The 23,439-nt window shown below is 45.9% G+C and overlaps 1 protein-coding gene across 3 annotated transcripts; it reads right to left on the bottom strand.

The window, feature by feature from the left end:
• Window positions 1-305: 305 nt before the first annotated feature.
• Window positions 306-17,109, bottom strand: pxylp1 (2-phosphoxylose phosphatase 1). 3 transcript variants are annotated; one of them, XM_029446418.1, is made up of 6 exons: window positions 16,980-17,109; window positions 14,991-15,137; window positions 8,363-8,551; window positions 7,163-7,289; window positions 2,011-2,150; window positions 306-1,923 (listed from the first exon to the last, which is right to left on the bottom strand). In XM_029446418.1, the coding sequence occupies exons 2-6, from the start codon at window positions 15,070-15,072 to the stop codon at window positions 899-901; spliced, it is 1,563 nt and encodes a 520-aa protein (XP_029302278.1). In that variant the 5' UTR covers window positions 15,073-15,137; window positions 16,980-17,109; the 3' UTR covers window positions 306-898. The 3 variants fall into 3 exon arrangements, with proteins under 3 accessions (XP_029302278.1, XP_029302279.1, XP_029302277.1); XM_029446419.1 differs by having other exon boundaries at window positions 16,939-16,986; XM_029446417.1 differs by lacking the exons at window positions 14,991-15,137; window positions 16,980-17,109 and adding an exon at window positions 11,487-11,609.
• Between the last annotated feature and the right edge of the window lie 6,330 nt (window positions 17,110-23,439).

The following is a 23,439-nucleotide window of genomic DNA, read 5'->3' on the forward strand; positions in this document are numbered from 1 at the left end:
TATAAATGTATTGACGGTGTGTGAGTGATGGCAGCAGATGGGCTGGATGAGGGTGTGTGTGGAGCTAACACGCCATCTAGTGGTGGATTCATGAATATCATCAGTGGTTTATGTGGACACGCAGCAGATCTGTGGATTCTGCAGGTCACCAGGAAGACGTTTGTCAACATATATAAAAAGGTCTGCTCAGAATGAACCTTTATTAGATTCAGCAACAACACAAAGTGGAATTTGATCAGTGATATCACCAACGTAGTGAATACAGATGCAGTTCTGGAGCTGTAAATCAAAGACATCCATCACAGTTAGTTTTACTAAAACAACAAACCAAAGAAACAAAAGTGACGAATGAGTCATAATGTTCCCAAAGTGTCGTTTTCATTGAAAAGATTTATTGTACACAGAATATTTCCCAGGAAAGATTAAACCAGCAGATCACTTCCAGTTTCCATGTTCCCTTTTCTTTCAAGCATTTTTTGGAAAACTGGAATCGAACGAGTCCGTGGGTTTATGGGATGTAGAATAAAGTGACGACGTGCCGTCAAACTTCCCTTAAATTACACAAAACATACAGCGTTCAAAGAAGGTTAGATACTGATGTTACTGTGTGTGTGTGGGGGGGGGGGGTGTGTGTGGGTGTGTGTGTGTGTGTGTGGGGGTGTGTGTGGGTGTGTGTGTGTGTGTGTGTGTGTGTGTGTGGGTGTGTGTGTGTGTGTGTGTGTGTGTAAAGGTCTATATTTAGAAACATGTTGAATGTTTAGGAAACTACGAGCAGCGTAAAAGTGCACCGTCTTCAAAAGTGGAAAAGAGCTAAAAAAAAAAAGAAAAAAAAAAAAGAGAAGAAAGTCGAACCGTCTGCTGAACGCCATCCTCACTCGGGCGCCATCCTCTCCATCTGTCACCCGGGGCGCCTGTAGCAGGCCTCCTGGTAGGATGTGGCGTTGACCACACTGAACATGTCTCTCCTCACAAACGACAGGAAGTTCCTCAGAGGGCAGAGCGGCTGGCTGGCGTGGCGGTCGTGGGAGCGACAGAAGGTGGTGTGAAACGTCACGTCCTCGCCGTTGTACAGCACCCTGATGAAGAGCTCCCCGTCTCTCGCCTTCGACTTCTCACCTTTGCCGGCTCTCTTCTTCGGCGGTCCTTGCACGGCCGCGGGACTCTTCCACAGTTCAAACACTACCCTTGCTGCAAAGCGTGGAAAGCGCGCCTCCTCCACGCCCAGTGCGCTCAGCAGCGGCGCCATGGTAACGTCGTGGGCGGAGGAGAGGCTGAAGACCTCCTCGCCTCCCGCACGCCGCTGTCTGCCTGCCTCGTTATCCTTGGCAACGCGCTCCATCTTGGCGGCGGTCCGGTTGAGGTAGGGGTACATGGCCAGGATGGCGTACTTATGGTACAGCCCCACTCTCCTCCGATCCGCCTCATCGTCTAGCTGCTGACGACGGATTACGGCAAACTGCGCCATCGTCAGACATCCGCCGGTGCCGTCGCCCGTGGGAACACACGGGAAAGAAATGCCGTGGCACAGGTGGCACAGCAGGGAGTCTATCGGGTTTGCAGCTCGGAGCTGGCGGGTGAGCAAACCTAAAGTCCGCGCCATGTCCGAGTAAGTCCTCTCGAGCTCGGTGTCGCTCACTCGGAGCCGATACTGCCTCTTCTGCTCTTCCTCCAGGAATCTGTTCCTAGCGGGGCAGTCGCAGGCCGAGCCGCAGAACAGCGTGCTCCACTGGTGCCGCGTGGTCAGTTTCGTCCAATCAAAGTCCGGCAGGAGGCCGTAGAGGAAGGCCAGTCCGCTCTGGAGAGTGCGGCTCTTACCTGTGGTCTCAACCCACACCTGGCGGGGCGCCCAGTCTGAGGGGAGGAAGTTGTGCCGCTTGTAGGCTTGGTGGAGGAGCTGCCCGCTGCGGAGGTGCTGCACCACACCTGGACACAATGAAAACAAGGTTTGTTAACTAAGCATGTCCACGTGTCCACTGGAAACACCAGGTTCAACCTGAACACCTTGCTCACCTGTCTGCGTGAGTTCTCCCATCTCACAGGCGCTGTGGTTGGGCAGACGGGGCACTGAGCCCAATGGTGACTCCCAGTGGCCGCGACCCCCCTGCCCCATGTGGTGGATGAAGGGGTTCAGCAGGGGGTGGGACGGCTTCCTGAGGGGAGAGAGGGAAGACAAAGCGTGAGAGACAGACCTGATCCACAGGTGTGTATACATCTATCTGTTAAACAGCTGTGGAGTTAACGCTCGTGTGTCCGACCTCTTGGCATCGAGATATTTTGAGGAGCGGAATGTGAGAGGAATTCTAACTACGAACACGATGCAGAGAAGAAGAAAAGGTTAAAGCAACAAATGTGTGATGCTGCTACACGTCCACACAGGTGTGTGCCTCAAATGTAGATTGAAGCTGAATAATGTTGCAGAAATAAATACTGTATTTATTCAGGATGTAACTGCACTTCCTGCATCCACCACCAGGTGTCTCTCTAACACAACTCTGCACAGCACAGAGTGGGAGGGAAGATGGAGCTATAAAAAGATGAAAGTATTTGTTGCCTTTGGACACACACAGACACACACACATGTGCGAGCACACAGAGTTTAAATCCCGCTTGTGTTTGTTGTGACTGAGTGAGCAGCAAACATAATCCGGCATCTGCAGCTACAGGGACGCACTCACAGCTGCAGTCTTTACGATGCAGTTCCCCTTATTGGTCAAAAGAAACGCACTCCTCTGGTTTCAGATCTCTTGTGAACACACCGGCCTACAGGTTCTGCTGTGAGGGGATGTTTCCTGTCGTCAGCAGCTGTTGTCTCTCTGTGCTTCTACATTCACTCACACCAGTGCTGAAATGAGGGAGAAGTTGTAGGGAGGGAGCAGCAGAGTGGAGTTTGGGGGCACTCTAGATGTAATTGGCTGCAGTTGGAGACTTCAGCGGACGGGGACACTGGTGTGGACAAAGAGCCCGCCAGGCTGTCTATTAGGATGATTGTTGCTAACCAAAGATTACAGAGACCAATTACATTAAGCGCAGATTATTACCACTGGATAGGATGTGGAACACGATTACAGAGGAGGGAGGAGAGGTAGGATAAATGAGGGGAGGAAAATGAGATGATGTGGTCTGAGAGAGGAAGAGAGAGAGAGAGAGAGAGAGAGAGAGAGAGAGAGAGAGAGAGAGAGAGAGAGAGAGAGAGAGAGAGAGAGAGAGAGAGAAGAGAGAGGAGAGAGAGGGAGATCGAGAGAGCACTGAGATGCAAGAGATCGACGCATGAGGGCAGAAGAGAGCGAGATTAGAGAGAGGAGAGAGGGAGGAGCAGAGAGCAGAGAGAGAAGAGAGAGAGAGAGAGAGAGAGAGAGAGCGGGAGAGGGCGAGAGGAGCGAGCAGAGAGAAGACGAGACAGAGAGAGAGAGACGAGAGAAGACGATGACGAGAGAGAGCGAGAGAGACAGACAGACAGACAGACCAGAGGAAGAGACAAGGAGAGAGAGAGCAGAGAGAGAGAGACAGAGAGAGACAGAGAGAGAGAGAGAGACGAGACGAGAGAGAGTAGAGTGAGAGAGAAGACAGAGACAGAGAGAGAGAGAGAGAGAGAGAGAGAGAGAGAAGAGAGAGAGAGAGAGAGAGAGAGAGAGAGAGAGAGACAGAGGAGAGAGAGAGAGATAGACAGACAGAGAGAGAGAGAGACCAGAGACAGAGAGACAGAGAGAGAGAGAGAGAGAGAGAGACAGAGACAGAGAGAGAGGGGAGAGAGAGAGAGAGAGATCAGAGAAAGAGAGAGAGAGAGAGAGAGAGAGAGACGAGAAGACGGAGAGAGAGAGCAGACAGAGACAGAGAGAGAGGGAGAGCAGAGTCGAATAGCAGAGGAGGGACAGAGAGAGGGCGAGAGAGAGACAGAGAGCAGAGAGAGGAGAGGGAGAGGAAGGAGAGAGAGGACATCGCGAAATAATAGTAATGTATATGATAGTGCGATCAGTAATCCTATTTCCTCCTTCTCGTCCCTTTTTATGCTCTCCGCGCAGATCTCCTACACCGGCCCGCTATCATCGACTAAGAGAGACAGAGAGACAGAGAGAGAGAGAGAAGAGACAGAGAGACAGAGAGAGAGACAGAGAGAGAGACAGAGAGATGCTCCCTGCTGAAGAGAGCTCAGTTAACCGCAGACAGAGAACGCTGGTGCCAGCACACACACACACACACACACACACACACACACACACACACACACACACACACACACACACACACACTAGTTCAGATCCCTGTAATTACTCCCTGGTGTAAATAAAAATAGAACTACAAACATTATAATGATATTTAATAAGATTTTTAATGTTCAATGCACGATAATAATCCAAACACACTCGTTCAGCGTCAACAACAACCAGCTGAGCTTCCACTGAGGACACGTTGGACCTTCTGAGGACCTTCACTCTCCTTCAAACTTCGTTTTGAGTCAAAGATTCAGCGGTGATTTGAGAAAATCTAATATCACAAGTGGGGAAAAGTTCAATAAGAGAACAGCTGGAACAATGACATCACTTCACTGTGATGCACTTAAACCATTAAAAGACACGATACTCAAAATCTAAGACGATGTCTAGTCTCATATCACCATATCGATATAATATCGATATTATATCGATATTATATCGATATTATATCGATATAATATCGATATAATATCGATATTATATCGATATAATATCGATATAATGCCCAGCCCTACTTTGGAACTAAATGCTAACGTTAGCATGCTAACATGCTCACAGTAACACACACACACACACACACACAGACACACAGACACACAGACACACAGACACACAGACACACAGACACACACACCAGGGCTTTGTCAGGTGGGGGCAAGAGTCAATTCAATTTCTGAATGGAAGCATGGAGCATCATCAGAGGCTTGTGAGCGGCTGATGACCTACATTCATACATTCAGCTCAAAGATCAGAGGTATTGAAAATATCTCACAATAATTATATGAGCATCGCAGATCATCTGCATGCTCTCAACCTGAACGACCACCGCGTGTCACCGTGCCAGCGCTAAAGATTACAGCGCGCCCACTCCGTCCAGATGTGCAGAGCTGATGTGGCTGCAGTGAAAGCTTTGTGCAGTGAAGTCATTGGATAAATCCCAGCTCATACACGGCCCCAAAAAGGGGGATTGATACCGTATGGCCTAAATAAATAAAAGAGGATGTGTGTGTGCAGACACATCAAAAAACATGTGACCAAAGTAAATATTCTGCAGTTTGTTCTCACAGCGCATGTGAGTCCACATGAAGAGTTTGTATTCATGTTAGTGAATGTATGCACACACACACACACACACACACACACTGAGTGTGTACGTGCTGCTCTCAGACTCCTTCTGAAGCTGCAGTACAGAAGCACGCCGGCTTTTAATAACTCCCTATCAGGGACTCTTATCTGGCCCCTTGGAAGAGGAGCCAATGAGCGCAGATACAGACTGCCAACAAGGAAGGGAAGAAAGAGGAGACGCAGCAGCAGCACGATGAAGTAAAGAAGATAAGAACATTCATTTCAGCGTGTGCAGTTCCCCCCCACACTTCTGTGGCGCGGCGGAAGTTCTGCTGCTCAGTGAGAATGTTGCTCAACTCAAGCAAGATAAGAGTCAACACACACACACACACACACACACACACACACACACACACACACACACACACACACACAGTGCGATCACACTGGTCGACTCGTGTAGAGTTCTGACGCATTTATGTCGGCCGAGCAGGAAGTTAGCATCGCGCCGGTTCCCTCGAGAAAAAGCCAACGGGATCTTTTGGATTATTGCAGAATATAAACTCTCTCCACATATGAATTAATTTTTAAGCGTAAATTAAAAAAATCGGCAGAATTAAAAAGCTAACGTTCGGCTATAAACGAACTACAGCAGTCACATGACTTCCTGTCACCACCGCTAAGCTAACGGCGACTGACGTTCTGCGTGATGACGTTTAGTCTCATTTAGCTACTTTGTTGGCAACCGCTGTTTTCAAGACACATAAAAACGTTGCATATTCACGAGTGTTTACCGACGTCGTAGAAGAAAACGTTAAAATCTCTTAACCGCAGAATTGATCTCAGGCACGCAACAAAATGCCCATCGACTTCTCGTCGAGCTAACAGGAAGTGCTAACTCATTTCCTGCAACACTGTAACTCAAACACAGTTTCCTTTAAGCCTCACAGAAAGAATCTGCCTTCTGTTCAACTCACTGCACTCATCTTCTGACAGCTGCTTACCAGCCAGCACGTTCTGCTGGAGGATTTGTGAAGCCGTCGTGGTAATTGGTGTTTCACTCGCTCCACTTTCCTGCAGGTCTCCTTGTTACATTACAAAGCGTAGCTGAGGCTCTGCTCGGGAAACCAGCTTAAGTCCCTGTGGCATGCCGTGCCCGTAACTCTGACCTGGATTAATTGAAACTGTGGGAATAAAGCTTTTATCTTCAGACTCTCTTTCTTAACCCTCTCATTTCCATTCCTTGTTTTATAAATCTATCCACAGTCCTCGTAGCAAAGTGCTGCTTTTTACTTTCTGTCTTGTTTTGTGTTTACACGCTTTTTATCATCTGGTTCCTTGCAGCCGTCGGGACGACAGAGTTAAACTGGCTTCATAAAGATCATGTAATAATTAAATCAGCTGGTTTCTGAGGTGGGGGTCACACCACAAGCTCCACAGAGGCAGCTTGTATCGCAGGCTGATTGTGTAGGATGGCATTACACGTAAAAGTTAGAGCTTAAATGTTTTATCTTGTTCTACTGGCACACACACACACACACACACACACACACACACACACACACACACACACACACACACACACACACACACACACACACACACACACACACACACACACACACACACACACACACCAATGTTCATGAAACTTGGTGGACGGCGGAACCAAATCACAAATTATGTTTCACTTTCGTTAACATTTTCCCCCTCGTCACAAAAGGAGCATAAAACTCTTCTACAGTAATGTCCCCGTGTAATCCCACGTGTTGTGTGTGTGTGTGTGTGTGTGTGTGTGTGTGTGTGTGTGTGTGTGTGTGTGTGTGTGTGTGTGTGGTGTGTGTGTGTGTGTGTGTGTGTGTGTGTGTGTGTGTGTGTGTGTGTACCTGCTGATGGACAAGGTGCAGTCGATGGCGGGCCGCTTGGTCTTGGGGATGTAGTAGAGAGGGTAGCGGTCCCCGTGGCGAATCATCACTTGGACAGACAGCAGCTTGTAGTCAGCAGGACTGTGACCTGTGAGACGAGACTCATCAGCAGTTTTATCAACACTTCTAAAAACTTTAGAAGAAATGATATCAATATGTGACGAACCCTTTCCCTCAGCTCTACAGTTTCAGTGTCTTTCAGCTCATTGTTTTGTGAGTGTTTTCGGTTCTTACCACTGTCATCAGTGTCACTTAGAGATATTTATATATATATATATATATATATATATATATATATATATATATATATATATATATATATATATATATATATATATATATATATACATACATATATAAATAAATATATACCAAAGGCTTAAAACTACATCCTTCAAATTGAAGGGAACGTGCTGAACTGAGGAGATCGAACAAGGGTAGGAGAGTTAATGCACGTCACGTCTTACAAAAGCAAATGTTGAGGCAATGCCACAGCAGCAAACAAATGTGTTCATTGTCTGCGAGTGTGTGTGTGTGTGTGTGTGTGTGTGTGTGTGTGTGTGTGTGTGTGTGTGTGTGTGTGTTTAACAGTAAATTAAGAAGATAGGAACCAGGAGACAACAATCATGAAACAGGGTAAATCCCAGCATCTTGTTCCTGATTGATTTTAAATAACTTCTAATCTAAAAGACGTAATGGATTCTTCTCCGTTGGAGTAAAAACTTCCGTCTCCAGATAAACAGAGTAAAATTCAATTAGCGGCGTCCGGTACAACTTGTCTGAGGCGGTGAAGGATATTTGTACGAATGCCTCGGGCGCTGTTGACTTTTCAGCGGAGGAGAAAGAAGCACGGCTCCATGCTGCTGCAGAGCGAGAGCCTGCAGCAGCATGGATGATGACACATCCGCAGAGTCCTGACACACTCAATCTGACATTATTACTATATTAACAATGCACACGCTGTCCATCACGCTGGGGGATTGTAGCGGCGGGGGCACTGATCTGAATGTGTTTGGAAACAGTGATGCTGTGACACTTGGAAACAATAACTCAGTAAGTGTTTTGCTTATCGCTGGTTCAGATTCAAGTCTTTCAGAAACATGCAACACATCACATTACATCCACAGACTCGCAGTGGAGGTGTCAGTGTGCAGGTCTCACCCTCCCAGGCCTGTTCGGTGCGGTTGGGGGTGTTGCAAAAGCTGTAAGCCTCAGTGATGGGGTTGGGCTCCAGGGTGTGAGGCGCCGGGAACACTCTCTTCCTGCTCTTCCCCAGAGCCCTCCCTACACCTCTCTCTGCAGCCTGGACCGGTCGCTCGTCCAGCACGGGAGTGGTGGGGATCAGGTTCACTGCAGGAGAAGACAAGGAAGTTAGGGAGCAATCCTCAGAGGCTACGTGTTGAAGTCCGAGGAACTTCCACTTGCCAGGCGACACCAGAGGAATAGAACGTCATCACCAAAGTCATTAGGAAACATCATCTGAGAACCACGAAGGCCTGAACAAAACCTGCGTATTTCCAGACGTGTGAACTTTGACCTGAAGATGGCGTTGGACCAGGCAGAGGATCACTAAAGTCTTTTGGATGTCTCCTCTGGAGACAAAGCATTCCATGCAAAGGTTGTTAAGATATTTCACTGAAAGAGAAGGATGTCAGAGGAGTCATGGATGTCTGTACAACATCTCACGGCATCTCATTACATACCTTTTGAGATATTTCAGTCTGGAGCACGTTGGTGAAGCAGCTGACCAACAGCTGCCAACTGATAATATGATAATAATATAAATGATCTAAAAGCTGCTGAACGTAAAGATGTTCAGGCAATAAGTCCTGATAATAACTGAGAGCCTAATCAACAGCTCTGTACCCCAAACCCCTCAATGCAACCAGTGTGTTGCCTTGGACACCAGCGACCTGTGACCCCTGGCAGACGGAGTCCAATACGAGCAGAGCTGTTGTGGGAACTGGGGGCTCATTCACAAACATCCAACCGTGAAGAAAAGGAAGTTCAACACATACGGCCCTTTGGCAAGAGGGATGTCAAATCCTACTTATGTCACACACACACACACACACACACACACACACATGCACACACACACACACACACACATGCACACACACACAAATACACATGCACACACACACACACACACACATGCACACACACACACACACACACACACACACACACACACACACACACACACACACACACACACACGCACACACACATGCACACACACACACACATGCACACACACACAAATACACATGCACACACACACACACACACACACACATGCACACACACATGCGCACACACACACACACAAAATGAATCAGATATTCAAACTGCCAAGTGAACTGTGCAAATATTACATCCTGCAGAGAGAAGAGGCGCGGCCCCATCATACAGCACAAAGAGAGTAACAACCCTCAGACTTACATTATCTACACAAGGTGAATACAGTGTGTGTGTGTGGTGTGTAGAGGGCTGCACAGTGTGTGTGGTGTGTAGTGTGTGGTGTGCAGAGGGCTACACAGTGTGTGTGTGGTGTGCAGAGAGCTACACAGTGTGTGTGTGGTGTGTAGAGGGCTACACAGTGTGTGTGTGGTGTGTAGAGGGCTACAGTGTGTGTGGTGTGTAGTGTGTGGTGTGTAGAGGGCTACACAGTGTGTGTGGTGTGTAGTGTGTGGTGTGTAGAGGGGTACACAGTGTGTGTGTGGTGTGCAGAGAGCTACACAGTGTGTGTGTGTGGTGTGCAGAGGGCTACACAGTGTGTGTGGTGTGTAGTGTGTGGTGTGTAGAGGGCTACACAGTGTGTGTGTGGTGTGCAGAGAGCTACACAGTGTGTGTGTGGTGTGTAGAGGGCTACACAGTGTGTGTGGTGTGCAGAGGGCTACACAGTGTGTGTGTGGTGTGCAGAGGGCTACACAGTGTGTGTGTGGTGTGCAGAGAGCTACACAGTGTGTGTTTGGTGTGTAGAGGGCTACACAGTGTGTGTGGTGTGTAGTGTGTGGTGTGTGTGGTGTGTAGAGGGCTACACAGTGTGTGTGTGGTGTGTAGTGTGTGGTGTGTGTGGTGTGTAGAGGGCTACACAGTGTGTGTGGTGTGCAGAGGGCTACATAGTGTGTGTGTGTGTGGTGTGTAGAGGGCTACACAGTGTGTGTGGTGTGTAGTGTGTGGTGTGCAGAGGGCTACACAGTGTGTGTGGTGTGTAGTGTGTGGTGTGTAGAGGGCTACACAGTGTGTGTGGTGTGTAGTGTGTGGTGTGCAGAGGGCTACACAGTGTGTGTGTGTGTGTGGTGTGCAGAGGGCTACACAGTGTGTGTGTGTGTGTGTGGTGTGCAGAGGGCTACACAGTGTGTGTGTGTGTGTGTGTGTGTGTGTGGTGTGCAGAGGGCTACACAGTGTGTGTGTGTGTGTGGTGTGCAGAGGGCTACACAGTGTGTGTGTGTGGTGTGCAACAGTTTTCCATTCCCCCTGCTCTCCAGCTGAGCTCATGAAGTTCCCAGAGTTGCAGACGAGACGTTTGGTGCAGATCCAGTGACGTCTGCACGTCTACAGAACGCTGCAGCTGACTGTGTGTGTGTGTGTGTGTGTGGTGTGCAGAGGGCTACACAGTGTGTGTGTGTGTGTGGTGTGCAGAGGGCTACACAGTGTGTGTGTGTGTGTGTGTGTGTGTGTGTGTGTGTGTGTGTCGGTGCCTTTCTGTTTCATATCACTGTGAAGTGAATATTGTTGAGCTTTAGGAGACAAGCGATGACCTCGAGACTAAATCATTCAACTGTAAAAGAAATCATGTCAAATAATCCATCAGTCTTTCAGACAAACTGCAAAACCTTTCAAGGTTCCAGCTTTTTCACTGTATCGATGTTCTGTAAATGTTCTGCTGCTCTTCGTCTTTCATTGCAGCTAAACGTGAGATCTTTGGAAGACGATGTGATGTGATGTGATGTGATGTGATACGTCCCTTTGTGCAGATGTGACGGACATTTATCACCATCCAGAAGTTCCCGAGACAAAAGAGTTCATGAAAGATGTTCGTCTGCAGCCGGAACACTTCATCAACCAGCACGGAGCGCCACACATCCTGATACCAAACACACACACATGATGTAGCATCATCACCGTCTCCAGGAGCCCCGGCTGCTTCTTAATAACAACAACAATCTACAGAGACGTAACAGCTGACACACAAGCGGTCTCGAAGGCTTAGCAGCAGCACATCTCCGTGAAGTCAGAGGTTTCTAGAGGTCTCCATTAAAAGAGTTGAACTCACCGCTGACGAAGACGAGGACGAGGAGAAGGTGTGCAGCGGCAGCGGAGACCATTTTGACGACTGCTCGGTAGCTTGAGGTCCGGCCACGCACACTGGAGCTCATTCATTACCACAACCTGTCCCCCTCTACGCTGTGTGCCCCACACACTGCCACCCCCGCCCCCAGCTACCCACACACACACACACACACACACGCACACACTCCTGCCTGAACTAACCAAACTTTTGGAGGCCAGCTCAGCCAGTCGCCTACACAATGAGGCTTTTGTAAGTTGCTTCCCAACACTACCAAGTGCACACACACACACACACACACACACACACACACACACACACACACACACACACACACACACACACACACACACACACACACACACACACACACACACACACACACACACACACACACACTGAATGTGGCTGGAGGAATAAGCATTTAGCACTTTCATGTGTTTCAAACCTTCCATCCAGCTGCATTAGATCTTACACACACACACACACAGACACACACACACAGACACACACACAGACACAGACACACACACACACACACACACACATACAGACAGACACACACGCAGACACACACACAGAGAAATACACACACACACACACACACAGAGACACAGACACACACACACACACAGACAGAGACACACACACACGCACACGCACACACACACACACACAGAGACACAGACAGAGACACACACACACGCACACACACGCGTGCACACACACACACACACACACACACACACACACACACACCTGGACTTCTACCTGCAGGCGTGAGCAGGGAGGAGGCTCGGTGCAGACCATCTTATGTGGGTCAGCCATCGCAGCAAGTGATTGAGGGATGAAATGAAGGAGTGCCCCCCCCCTTCCGTACCTGACTGTGTGTGTGGAGGGACATGGAAACCCTAACCCACGATAATAAACCCTCCCGCTCTCAGATGACACATGACTTGTTATCTCTTGCTCACAGGGAACTAATCAATATCCAAACATTTACAACTGGAGGGGGCAGAGCTGGGGGGCTTTATAAATAATCCTCAGGGATACAAAGCGTATCGGAGCACAGATTAACATTTAATTAAGCTTAATACTTGGAGAAACGGCGAAGGCGAGGGATGTTCTGATCCGAATCCTTGCTATCGTCTCAGAGTGAGTGTGATATTAAGTGAAGTGTGTGTTTAAAGCAGCGCCTCACAGCAACGCCCTCGTGTTGGACCTTCTTCCTGTGCGACCTCACATCTGTGGGGGTTTAAAGCAGAGACTGTACATGTGAGTGTCACCTCCATCTCGCAGCTGTAGGTTCCTTTAGTTGGGCTGAAGGTGAAACTCAGTGAAGATGTGAGCATGTCCATCATCAGTACAGCTGATGGCGCTAGAAGATCTAAATGAATCGCGATTTGTGGACCACGTGTGTGTTTCCACCCGACTTCACAGCAGTCCATCCAACAGGGGTGAAGATCTTCTGGAGTCGATGCTCCACAGGATGAGGGAGGATCTGACGTAGCGCTGAGGCTAAAGGTAAAACCAGAAGATCTCCAAAATCAGAGGAATCTGGGAAATTAGACGTCAATCTTCTCGTCTAATCTAAGAGCTACATGTAGCCTCCGTCTCTCAGCACAGCTTCTTCACGTTGTTGCCTCCACAGTGAGACTGTGGAGGCAACAACGTGAAGAATGTGGAGAAGGATCAGCTTGGGCCTGTCTGACACTGAACGCTCGTTGGTAGATAAGAAAGTTCTGCTGCTCTCAAACCGTCTTTACAAGTGTATACAAACAGGTCTTTAGTGGCTCTTTGCATCATTGTTGTTAAACCTCTCATTGCTTTGTTTCTCCTTCTACATCCTCCCATCCCCCCCCCCTCCCCCCTCTCTGTGAGTCTCCCACTCCTGGAGCACTTAACTCCCATGAAGCTCTGCTTCTCGTTCCCCCTCACTACCGCTAACATCTCTAAATAGTTCCCCGTCTCTGCGTTCCAGGCGTCTCCTGCAGTCGTCCTCTCTGGAGTGTCGTCACGTTCCTCCAGGACTCCCCGTGTGTCAGTGAGTGTGGCGATGGCGCCCTTTTGCTGTCGTGTTTGCAGACAACCCAGTTTTAATTTGAGGTCGCCTGGAGCCAGAGAGAGGCCTTCACTGCTCCATCAATCATCTGATGGTCAACAAACTATAATAAATACCTGAACAGGAAGAAGATCCTGCAGAGACACAATGCCACGCTCCTCCTGCGTACAGGCTCCGCCTCTACACTATAAGTGATGAACACATGAAGACTGCAGCTTTCCTCCAGCTGTACTTCTGATCTCAGACTAACTTATCTGAAATAAATCTGATACACACAGTGAAGGAACAACAAAGAGACCCAATGAACTTTTGAAGATGAGCTTGTGTGCAAAGTCCACACGTCTCTCATCTCAGGTCTACGACAGGAGAAGATGACAGGCAGCAGACGAGGGTTTGATAACAGCTTACAGCTTCCTCCCGTTAGAATCATCTCTGATGAACAAAGTCTTATTCATTAAGTTTACATCATGTAAAGATCCATAGCATATGTAAATCACAATATGTTCTGACAACATGATCTCAAAGGTCATGAGAAGGTCATCTGGAATAGATTACCTTGGTGCCATGAAGTTTGAGGCAATAGAAGTAGATCGATGTATGTTGGGACAGGGTTGGTGCAGCTCCTCTATAAGGGGCGAGATTGTCTTTGTCTGACAGCACTGCATGATTGTATGCTGGCTCTCATTATTATTTTGTTGCGCAACAAAATAATAATGAATCAACTATATCTGTGTTTTATTGATGCCTCTCTGTTGTGAGTGATAAATATCCACGACACTCCTCTTAGGCGGTAACACATTATTATCTAGTGGAGGAGGAGGAGGAGGAGGAGGAGGAGGAGGAGGAGGAGGAGGAAGTAAGTGTGTGTTTGGGATCGCAAAGTGCAAACTACACGAGTCTGAGTCTTTTATACACCTTGGGTCTTGCATGTCATTTCGATCAACACAAGAGGGATGATTTGTGCGAGTGTAATCCGACATGCTTGTCCAGACACGCTCACCTTTCTCCAGGAACCCAGCGAGTAGCTTAATCTTACACATTTGACATGAGAATACAAATGTCCTTTTGCACAGCGTGCTTCATCAACCACTGGTTTCTGTTCCCAGTCACGCCTGTGAGGCTTGCGAATCACTTCCAGTGCAGGAGGGAGCGCCTCCGTGCTGGTTTCCTCACATTCACTAGACAACACTGTGGAGACAATACCTACAGGAGAGGCCGAACAATGACCGCCATCAACAACACCTAGACGTTCCACAGATGTGTTGACGCAGCCTCCCCGAGGACTTCACGGCGTCCACAGTGATTGTGCTTTGTGTCGGTATGAATGGGAGAGCGATGGAAGGATATACATGTATGAACACAAACACACGTGCAAAACAGAAGTTAAGCAGAACTTAAATCAGAGTGCAAAGCGGACAAACACTTACAGAACTGCAGGCTCAGGCTGATGATGGCTATCGCTGCCCCGCCCACTGCCACCAGGAGGAGGAAGCGGTTACGAGCCAGCATCTTATCATGTGATTGGTCCTCGCTCCTGTCCGTCAGCCATGCAGATCCCCGCCCATCCCTGCAGTCTGGACACAACATGTGAGTGAGCTCATGAAGTGTGGGAACAGCTTTATAATCACTACTTTCTCTACTGAAAACCTTAAAACCCGTCGGCCAGCAACCTGAAGAAGCGTCTGTACATGTCTCCCAGTGTCACACACACACACACACACACACACACACACACACACACTGCCACAGCCTGAACAACTGTGCAACATAAACCCAGCAGTTATACAAGGCCATGAATAGTCTGTGCCGGGGCAGAAGGTTGGGGGAGGAACAAACCAAAACATCAGTAAATGCAGCCCTCCACAATAAACCCTACCATTACAGGGTCTAAAAATACTCCCAGACCGCCGTGTGTCTCGCCGAGGTGCAGTGGAACCGTGCTCCAGGCAGTTCTGAGCCTTTTAACTGGCCGTGCACACTAACCTGTAGTTCTGCTTGGTTCAGCATACAAACAAAAGACACTTACTGAAGTTAAATGCCGGTCCTATTACTCGGCTTCAGTGTGACGATACAACTGAGCAATGACTTGTGCATCACTTCATCTGATAGAAAGGACACTATGACCAACAAACAGGCAACAAACACAACATGTTGTGTTGTTTAAGTGAAGTAAGGCACACAGCGGTCCCCTCACCTCAAGATATCTGAGTGAATATGGGCTCTATGGACACCCAGGAGTCTCCCCTTTTACAGACAAGCCCGCTTTACGATGATCCCGGGCAGTTGTGAGCAAAAACTCCAGCAGTTGTTTGCATGCAGTATACATTCAGAGGATGTAAGGCGTTCCTAGGTTGACACTAAGCGAGTTTCTGAGTTCTCACCATCCAATACATTAAAGATTTGTCTCCAAATGTCAAACATTTGTCATACCAATTCCCAGCATGCATTTGACTGTGGTGTTCCTCAAGGTCTTTATGACCATTGTTGGGTTACTGGTTAGACATTGCACCAGATCTGTATAACAGCATGCGATCATAATGTTCCAAACCAAAACACAATGTTTATTACAGATGTACGACTGCAAGACTTTCACATGATGTCACATCTATGTGGCATATAGTGTTGAGCTGCTACAGCTACATCAGAGCAGATCCTTGCTCAGTAGGTACAGGTACAAGTACAGGTACACGTGCAGGTACAGGTACACGTGCAGGTACACATGCAGGTACAGGTACAGGTACAGGTGCAGGTACAGGTACAAGTACAGGTACACGTGCAGGTACAGGTACACGTGCAGGTACAGGTACAGGTGCAGGTACAGGTACAGGTGCAGGTACAGGTGCAGGTACAGGTGCAGGTACAGGTACAGGTGCAGGTGCAGGTACAGGTACACACTAGTTACACACTGGATTGTTTCCTCTTTATCCCAGAACTTCCCATGTTGTTCCCCAGTACCTACATGTATTATTAATATGCACTGTAGTGACACAACGTTAGTTCAACATGCCACAGCGTAACTCCGGAGTAGTGACGCTGTAGTTCACGCGCAGGGTGTGATTTAAAAAGTGCACCGACAACTAGGTGGACTGGCTAAGTGTTAGCTAGCTGCTTGCATTGGTTAACTAATCTGGTACCTTAGCTAAAAAACAACCCCGCGGACTGGTGCGCGCACACTGCACGTGAAGCTATTGCTCGTGTCATGCATGTCAGTGTGGACTCATCCTAACTTTATGTCTCGCGACTTGTTGCATGTGTGGAACCGGAGACACGTTACCGAGGATGTGTAGCTTTGTGTTGCTCGAGCGAGCAGCCGAGTGAAGACATGTAAACGCCACTTCAACAGTCAACAGAAGACAAAGTAACCTGAATGTTTACCTGTGAGCGCACAAAGTGCTCCATAAAATACAGTTTCTTACGTTTCTGTTGGACCTGCAGGAACCGAGTGTCTCAAACAAACCGGGTTAAACACTTGAATCCAGCGCTTCGGGTTCTCCGGTGTCCGAGTGACTGCCGAGTGCGCAGCGAAGACAGGCGGCAAGTAGCCGGTAATACACGAGGATACTTCCGGTGGCCATCTTCAAAATAAAAGCTGCCACGTTTTGATGAACACATATGAGATGTAGTTAGTGTGTAATATTTTCAGAGATAGCCTTTTAAATGGATGAACAATTATAATAGTAAAGAAAGTTTTTTTAGATTTGAAAAATAAAGTAAAAACCTCATTTTCTGTCCTGGTCATCACAATTAATACTCCTGTAATGTGGCATTTCGTGTACTTACATAATGATGTTCGTAAACTGTGTGCACGGACCATGACAGTCTAATAATAATAATAATAATAATTCATGAGTAAGAAAAGTCTGAGATTAAATAACAAATCATTTGAAAATCAGTGGCAACCACATCAATCACAAAGACTGAGCCAGGTGAAGGTGCTTCTCAGGTGTATGAATTAGAAATACACACAACGATGTGAGATATTAGATGTGAGTTTTGTTTTGTGCCGAGAACAAAGGCACATCAGATGTAACTACTCTGCTTTTATTTTGAAAGCAAACTGTTTTGTGTTCCGGTAGCCTATCACTTTAGCTTTGTCTTTATAACTTGACAGTTGTGGAAGAGACGACAGGTTTGTGCACAGCCAGCCCAGCACAAATTCCCAATTTCGCTGCCCCATCTGCTGGACCAGTGGCAGCGATGCACATGTTGCCCTCATGGCCCCCTCCCTGGGAAAGATGTGGTGTTTTCACAGGCTTTTGATTAGAAATGAGATAAAAAATAAACTCTAAAACACTCATATCTATGTGAATATGGTTTTATTTGACAAATAAAAATACAATTATTTCAAAATGTGTTTCTTTTCTTCTCCTTTTAATTGTAATGCTTATTTCTCTAATTCCCTTGAGTATTATTAATGTGTACCTAAATATTTGACTTCTCTACATTGATTTGACAGCTGTCTTTACTTTATGAGCATATGAAATATGATTAATACAGTAAATGAAACCACCCAATAGTATAAAAGGCTAGAATCACCGAAGACGAAGAAGCAAACTCTCCTGTCTCGTGGTATCCAGAGCTCAAGCTAGAGATGGACAACACAGAATGTTTCACACACATGATAGTTCTGTTTTTTATATATATATATATATATATATATATATATATATATATATATATATATATATATATATATATATATATATATATATATATATATATATATCTGTATTACACTGTTATACAGATTGTATTTCTGTTTCTGTGACAGCAATTAGTGTTCGAGCAGAATGTACAAATGTACAGCGGGGAGCAAAACATCTGCCGATTAACTTGAAATAAATAATAGATTGTGCAGCCTCCATGTCTTTGGGCTACATTTGGACAGCATGGCACCAAACACATTTGCATTACACTCTTGTTCCACACAGGCCAGTATTTGTTTGCACACATTGTTTGTGTTTGTGTGCATCAATGAAGCTTTTATTATTAATCAACATGTTTCTTTCTTTGGTTAAAGTGTAGCCCAGAGGACAATAACATGAATATATGCAACGTATATCACATGAATATAAAAGTCCTGCAGTTACTAATTATACTTTGTATCATGATGTCCCAACAATAACATCTACCATCCAATCATTCCTCTTTTTAAAGTGCTGTTTTCATCCAACGCTGGAGCGAGAGCGGATCTATCCAGACGGTTTCACTGCTATCAAGAAGCTAATTAGTGAAATCCTATAAGAAGCTTAAATGTTACATGAATGGGAATTATTTAGATGAAAAAACAACACCGGAGTCATAGATCTGCATCTTTATCCAGATTCTACTGATGATGTTTAAGGAAGTTTATTTAGAAATGCACGTGCAGCTTTAAACTTGAGATTTGTGATAATGAGATGATAGAAAGTTGGCAGCCTGATGGTCCTCAGACTCCAGCTGACGGTCCTGTAGCGCTGCTGTCTGGCTGCTGGTAATCAGTGTCATCCTGCCTGCAGCACACCGCTGTCTGCTCATGTGGTTACAGAGGCTCTGAGTCTACCTCAGTCAGAGACACCGAGACGTGACTCAAGGATTAAGAGGAAAAACAAGCGTGTGATGGTGCAGAAGCACAGTGTGCGTCTCAAGGAAACACAGATGTCAAAGTCTGTTATTTATTTCAACATGTTCCGTCCAGTGTCTGCTCTCTACGTGTTTGTATTCAGTGTAAGAAAGTTAAAATGATTTCTGACACCACTAAGAGTTTTACTTGTGTTTTAACTGTGGATGTAATATAAATCCCTCTCTTGTGTAGTTAAATTCTGCAACGTTGCATCACTCGAAACCTCCTTTTCTCATCTCTCCACACATTTAAAACAAATGGCTCATGAAAAACAACTTCATTCAGCACTTGTGCACTTCTATTGATCTACTAAAAACCTGCTCCTGCTCTACAAAAAGCTTCTCATTAGCAGAATGTGTTGGCTGAACGTTATTGATCCGGAGCAGCAGGCACGATGCTGCCCAGATACTGAGGCTCCTGCTGACAGACTCATCAGATCAGCTGCTTCTATTCTCTACTTTGTATTGTGTGGTGGACGAAGCCTCTCGGGAGAAACAGGCTGTGAGCACATTGACATTTTATCACCTTGTATTTTGGTGATCTTGTTGCTTATTTACTGGTGCAGCAGCTACAAAGCAACATTTATAATTGATTAGAAGTTGTGTTTGTGTTCACCTGGTGAACGTCCATCTCTCTTAGCTCTGGGTTTGGTCTCTACCCTCTAAACAAATCACTTTTCATTCACTATAACTGAAAACAATGTGGAAACAGTTAAAACCACAAACTGACGTTTTTATACTTTGGTTTTTGTACGGATTAAACAAATGAGCTACGTTTTAATGTGTGAGCTTCAGGGTTGGAGGCTGAATTAGTGCTCTCGATCCTCTCATCCTACTCTCTGAAAGACAGAGGATAAGGGTGCAAAATGTCCAACAAGTTCTTCAACTCTACAACCATTTCCTTAGTAACTTGATTGCTTATGCATGCTGATATAAGACAGCTCTTGCAGGAGCAGATTATTTCTTTAAGGACATTACGTTGCCTCTGATTGGCCCCATTGTGGCATCTGTTGTGGGTCTTGCATCTGCAGAAGTAACCATCTTGGCTAGGCCTGTGATTATTGGTGATTGAATCAGGCATCCCAGAGGAAGGTCAGTAATATCTGAAGGTACGGCGGTCATATGAGCCGCGCTGCTGAACGTGCAACCACTTAACGTGACCTTTTTCCTTCAACTCCACTCTGCACTAACGTAAGTCATGGGGCAGGGGTGGACTGGGGGATTAGGAATGGCATGTCTGTGCATGTGGAAGACTTCAACTGATAACATTAAGAAGTGTGTAAGATGCCTGCGTGACGTCCCAAACTGTGACCTTTATCCAGTTAATTGTGAGTGTAATCCAATTCTAATGTGGGGTTGATATCATTTTGGGAGAATCTAAAATATGCTTGGCAGTCAGACAGAGTGTGTGTGTGTGTGTGTGTGTGTGTGTGTGTGTGTGTGTGTGTGTGTGTGTGTGTGTCCTTGATGAGTTTTATGTCTCAGTACATGAATAGAGGTGATTATAATAACACGTTAGTTTTAATGTTGCTCTTGTTCACTGTCCTTGGATGTTTAATTACAACATTACTATCCTTTATGTTTTGTATCGTATTACAAAACTCTCTCACTGTGTGTTTGTTATTTCCTCCTATCTGTGTGGGTGTTGTGCTGGAGCTTTGCTTGTGTTTGTGCAGTGTGTCCGCGGTGCAGAGGAGGTCGCGTGGTTCAACTTCTATGCGATTGGCAACACGTGAAGTCGCTCCACGTGCTCCTGGTTCCATTCTACACACGTGTTTAAAAGCATCTTTAAGTTTGTCTTCCTGATTGTCCTCACTGTACTTATATAATATATATATATATATATATATATATATATATTATATAATGTTAGTCTGTCCGTCTTGTGAGAGTTTGCTCTGTTTATGTTAGAGTATGTTGTACCAGCGAAGAAGGGCAAGTGACTGAAAGAAGTAAAGATGGCAGAGCACAGATCTGTGTAATGAGTGACAGGTCCAGTCACATGTGTCTCTCACACACACACACACACACACACACACACACACACACACACACACACACACACTGCGCTGAAACTGGTTAAAGTTCAACTGATATTTTCCAAACAGATTTCACTTGTGATAATAAAGAAGCGTCGATCTGTTCTCCTCACAACGACACACTGCAGTTCATGACTGCAGAACGACATATTGTTGCTGTTACGAGCATGAACACTGAACTATAGACTAAAAAAGTTCAGTCGTCCAGATGGTCAAACAATAGTTGATCATTAACGCTGTGATGACTTAGCAAGTGAAGGTCTGAGCATAAAGGCCACGCGGTCAGTCATTAGAATAAAATACTCACGTTGTGTCTGCTGAAAGTGAAATATATGTGACTTTGATTACTGAAAAGTATCTTATCCAATAATTGAGTCTTCTCAGTGATGATAACAGAATATTTGTAATTTGACAAAACTTGTATTCACACATATGTATCCCTTCACACGTGCCTAATAACCGGTGTTTCTACGACACAGGCTAAAAACTAATCTCCTAATATGGTGACTGTGACACATTTGCCGGGGATTACTTAACAGTGAGGGATTCCCCAAATCAATGTCCTTTATAAGGGAGCACCCTAATATGGTGGCCACCCTGGAGCTACACCTTCATGTCTCTCCCTAATATAGAGAGCACAGGAACCTCCATGTTTGACTCACAGGGACACACAGCTGTGTTTACAGGTTTACACCACGGTTAAGGTTGACTTGTTTTATTTTGAAGGCAACACAATTTGTGTGTTTATGTAGATACACGTCTATTAGCATGGCATGCAACAACAGAAAAGCTCATAGCAAGAGTGACTATAATGCTAAAAGCTACTTCCACAGTAGCACAAGGGGGGAGTCATGTGTTTTACAGTAATGTTGAGCTAATGTTTGATCAAATGTGCCACCGTAGGCCTGCTGACGAAGCAAAAAAACAGAAAAAGATTGTGTTTTATTTCTTGTGAATTCAAGTTTTCATGTACTGAAGAATGTGAATCTACTTTAAATAGTAACATAGTCTTGCTTTAAGCATTTGCATTGATGTCAGGGATTCTAATTAAACAGGCAACTCGATCCAGTACAGCGTGCCCACATTGTTCGAAACATGCTTTACCTGCTAAATTTGAACTGTCATGCTTGTTTGTACCCAGAGGCCCTCCAAAAGTCCTGAAAAGAATGTTTGCTCTCAAAGTTCAAAATAACATTTTATTTGACTATTTCCAGACTGACCTGCATGGAAGACACCAAGATATCGACGTCTGCCTCGATAGCCAAAACAAACACGAAGCGAGCAGACCAAAAATACACTTCTTTTGCAGAAGAGACACCCACCGCTCATGCTGTTCTCTCACAGAAAACAACTCATTTCCCAACATTGCTGTCACGCTTTCCACCCACTATTACTTTGTTTTCATTTGTTTTCACCTTGTCAGTGATTCTCTCATCATTTCAGATCCTGGTTCATCCTCACTGCCTGCAATCAACTTCTTCCCCTCACCTGGTTTCCCCAGCCCATCTCCTCACCTGCTTCTCATTCCCTCATTAGTTCTCAGAGGATATATACCAGGTCTCTCCCACTTGTTCCCAGCCAGATTGTCTTGTGTTTTCCTGCCAAGCTCTCCAGCGATCGTCTAGTTTACCTGTTTAGTTTTCCTGACCTGCCCGTTTTGACCCTGTTGCCTGTCTCTGGACTCCCATTCTTCTGCCTGCCCCTTACTGGATTTGTTTGCCTTTTGGACTGATTTACCGGTATTTGACCCTGCCTGGATTACTGAGTAAACTGAACTATATTATATTCTGCCGGTCTCTGTGTCGTGCTTTTGGGTTCAGTTCTGTTGGTTCCAGCGAACCTTACAATTGCACATGTTGCACTGGAGTTTACAGTGTCCAGTTTCAACAGGTTGTATGTTTTGAACATGTTCAAAATTATCGGACGTACCCGACGTGTGCTTCATAAGATATGCAGACATTACGTTACGTTAGACATACGTGAATACGGAATACGTGAATATTTACCTACGTGAATACTTGCCTACGTAAATACAGTACGTAAATATTTACCTACGTAAATATAGTACGTGAATACTTACCTACGTAAATACAGTACGTGAATACTTACCTACGTAAATATAGTACGTGAATATTTACCTACGTAAATATAGTACGTGAATACTTACCTACGTGAATATTTACCTACGTAAATACAATACGTGAATACTTACCTACGTAAATATAGTACGTGAATA

Source organism: Cottoperca gobio, chromosome 13 (assembly GCF_900634415.1).
Source record: "Cottoperca gobio chromosome 13, fCotGob3.1, whole genome shotgun sequence".
Classification (NCBI taxonomy): domain Eukaryota; kingdom Metazoa; phylum Chordata; class Actinopteri; order Perciformes; family Bovichtidae; genus Cottoperca; species Cottoperca gobio.

Excerpts from the sequence above, each read along its gene's own strand:
- pxylp1 (XM_029446417.1), bottom strand. The coding sequence starts at position 11,589 with ATGAGCTCCAGTGTGCGTGGCCGGACCTCAAGCTACCGAGCAGTCGTC. Across the intron at positions 2,151-7,162 it reads TGCACCTTGTCCATCAGCAG|GAAGCCGTCCCACCCCCTGC; the intron begins GTACACACACAC and ends CTCTCCCCTCAG. Across the intron at positions 1,924-2,010 it reads GGGAGAACTCACGCAGACAG|GTGTGGTGCAGCACCTCCGC; the intron begins GTGAGCAAGGTG and ends CATTGTGTCCAG.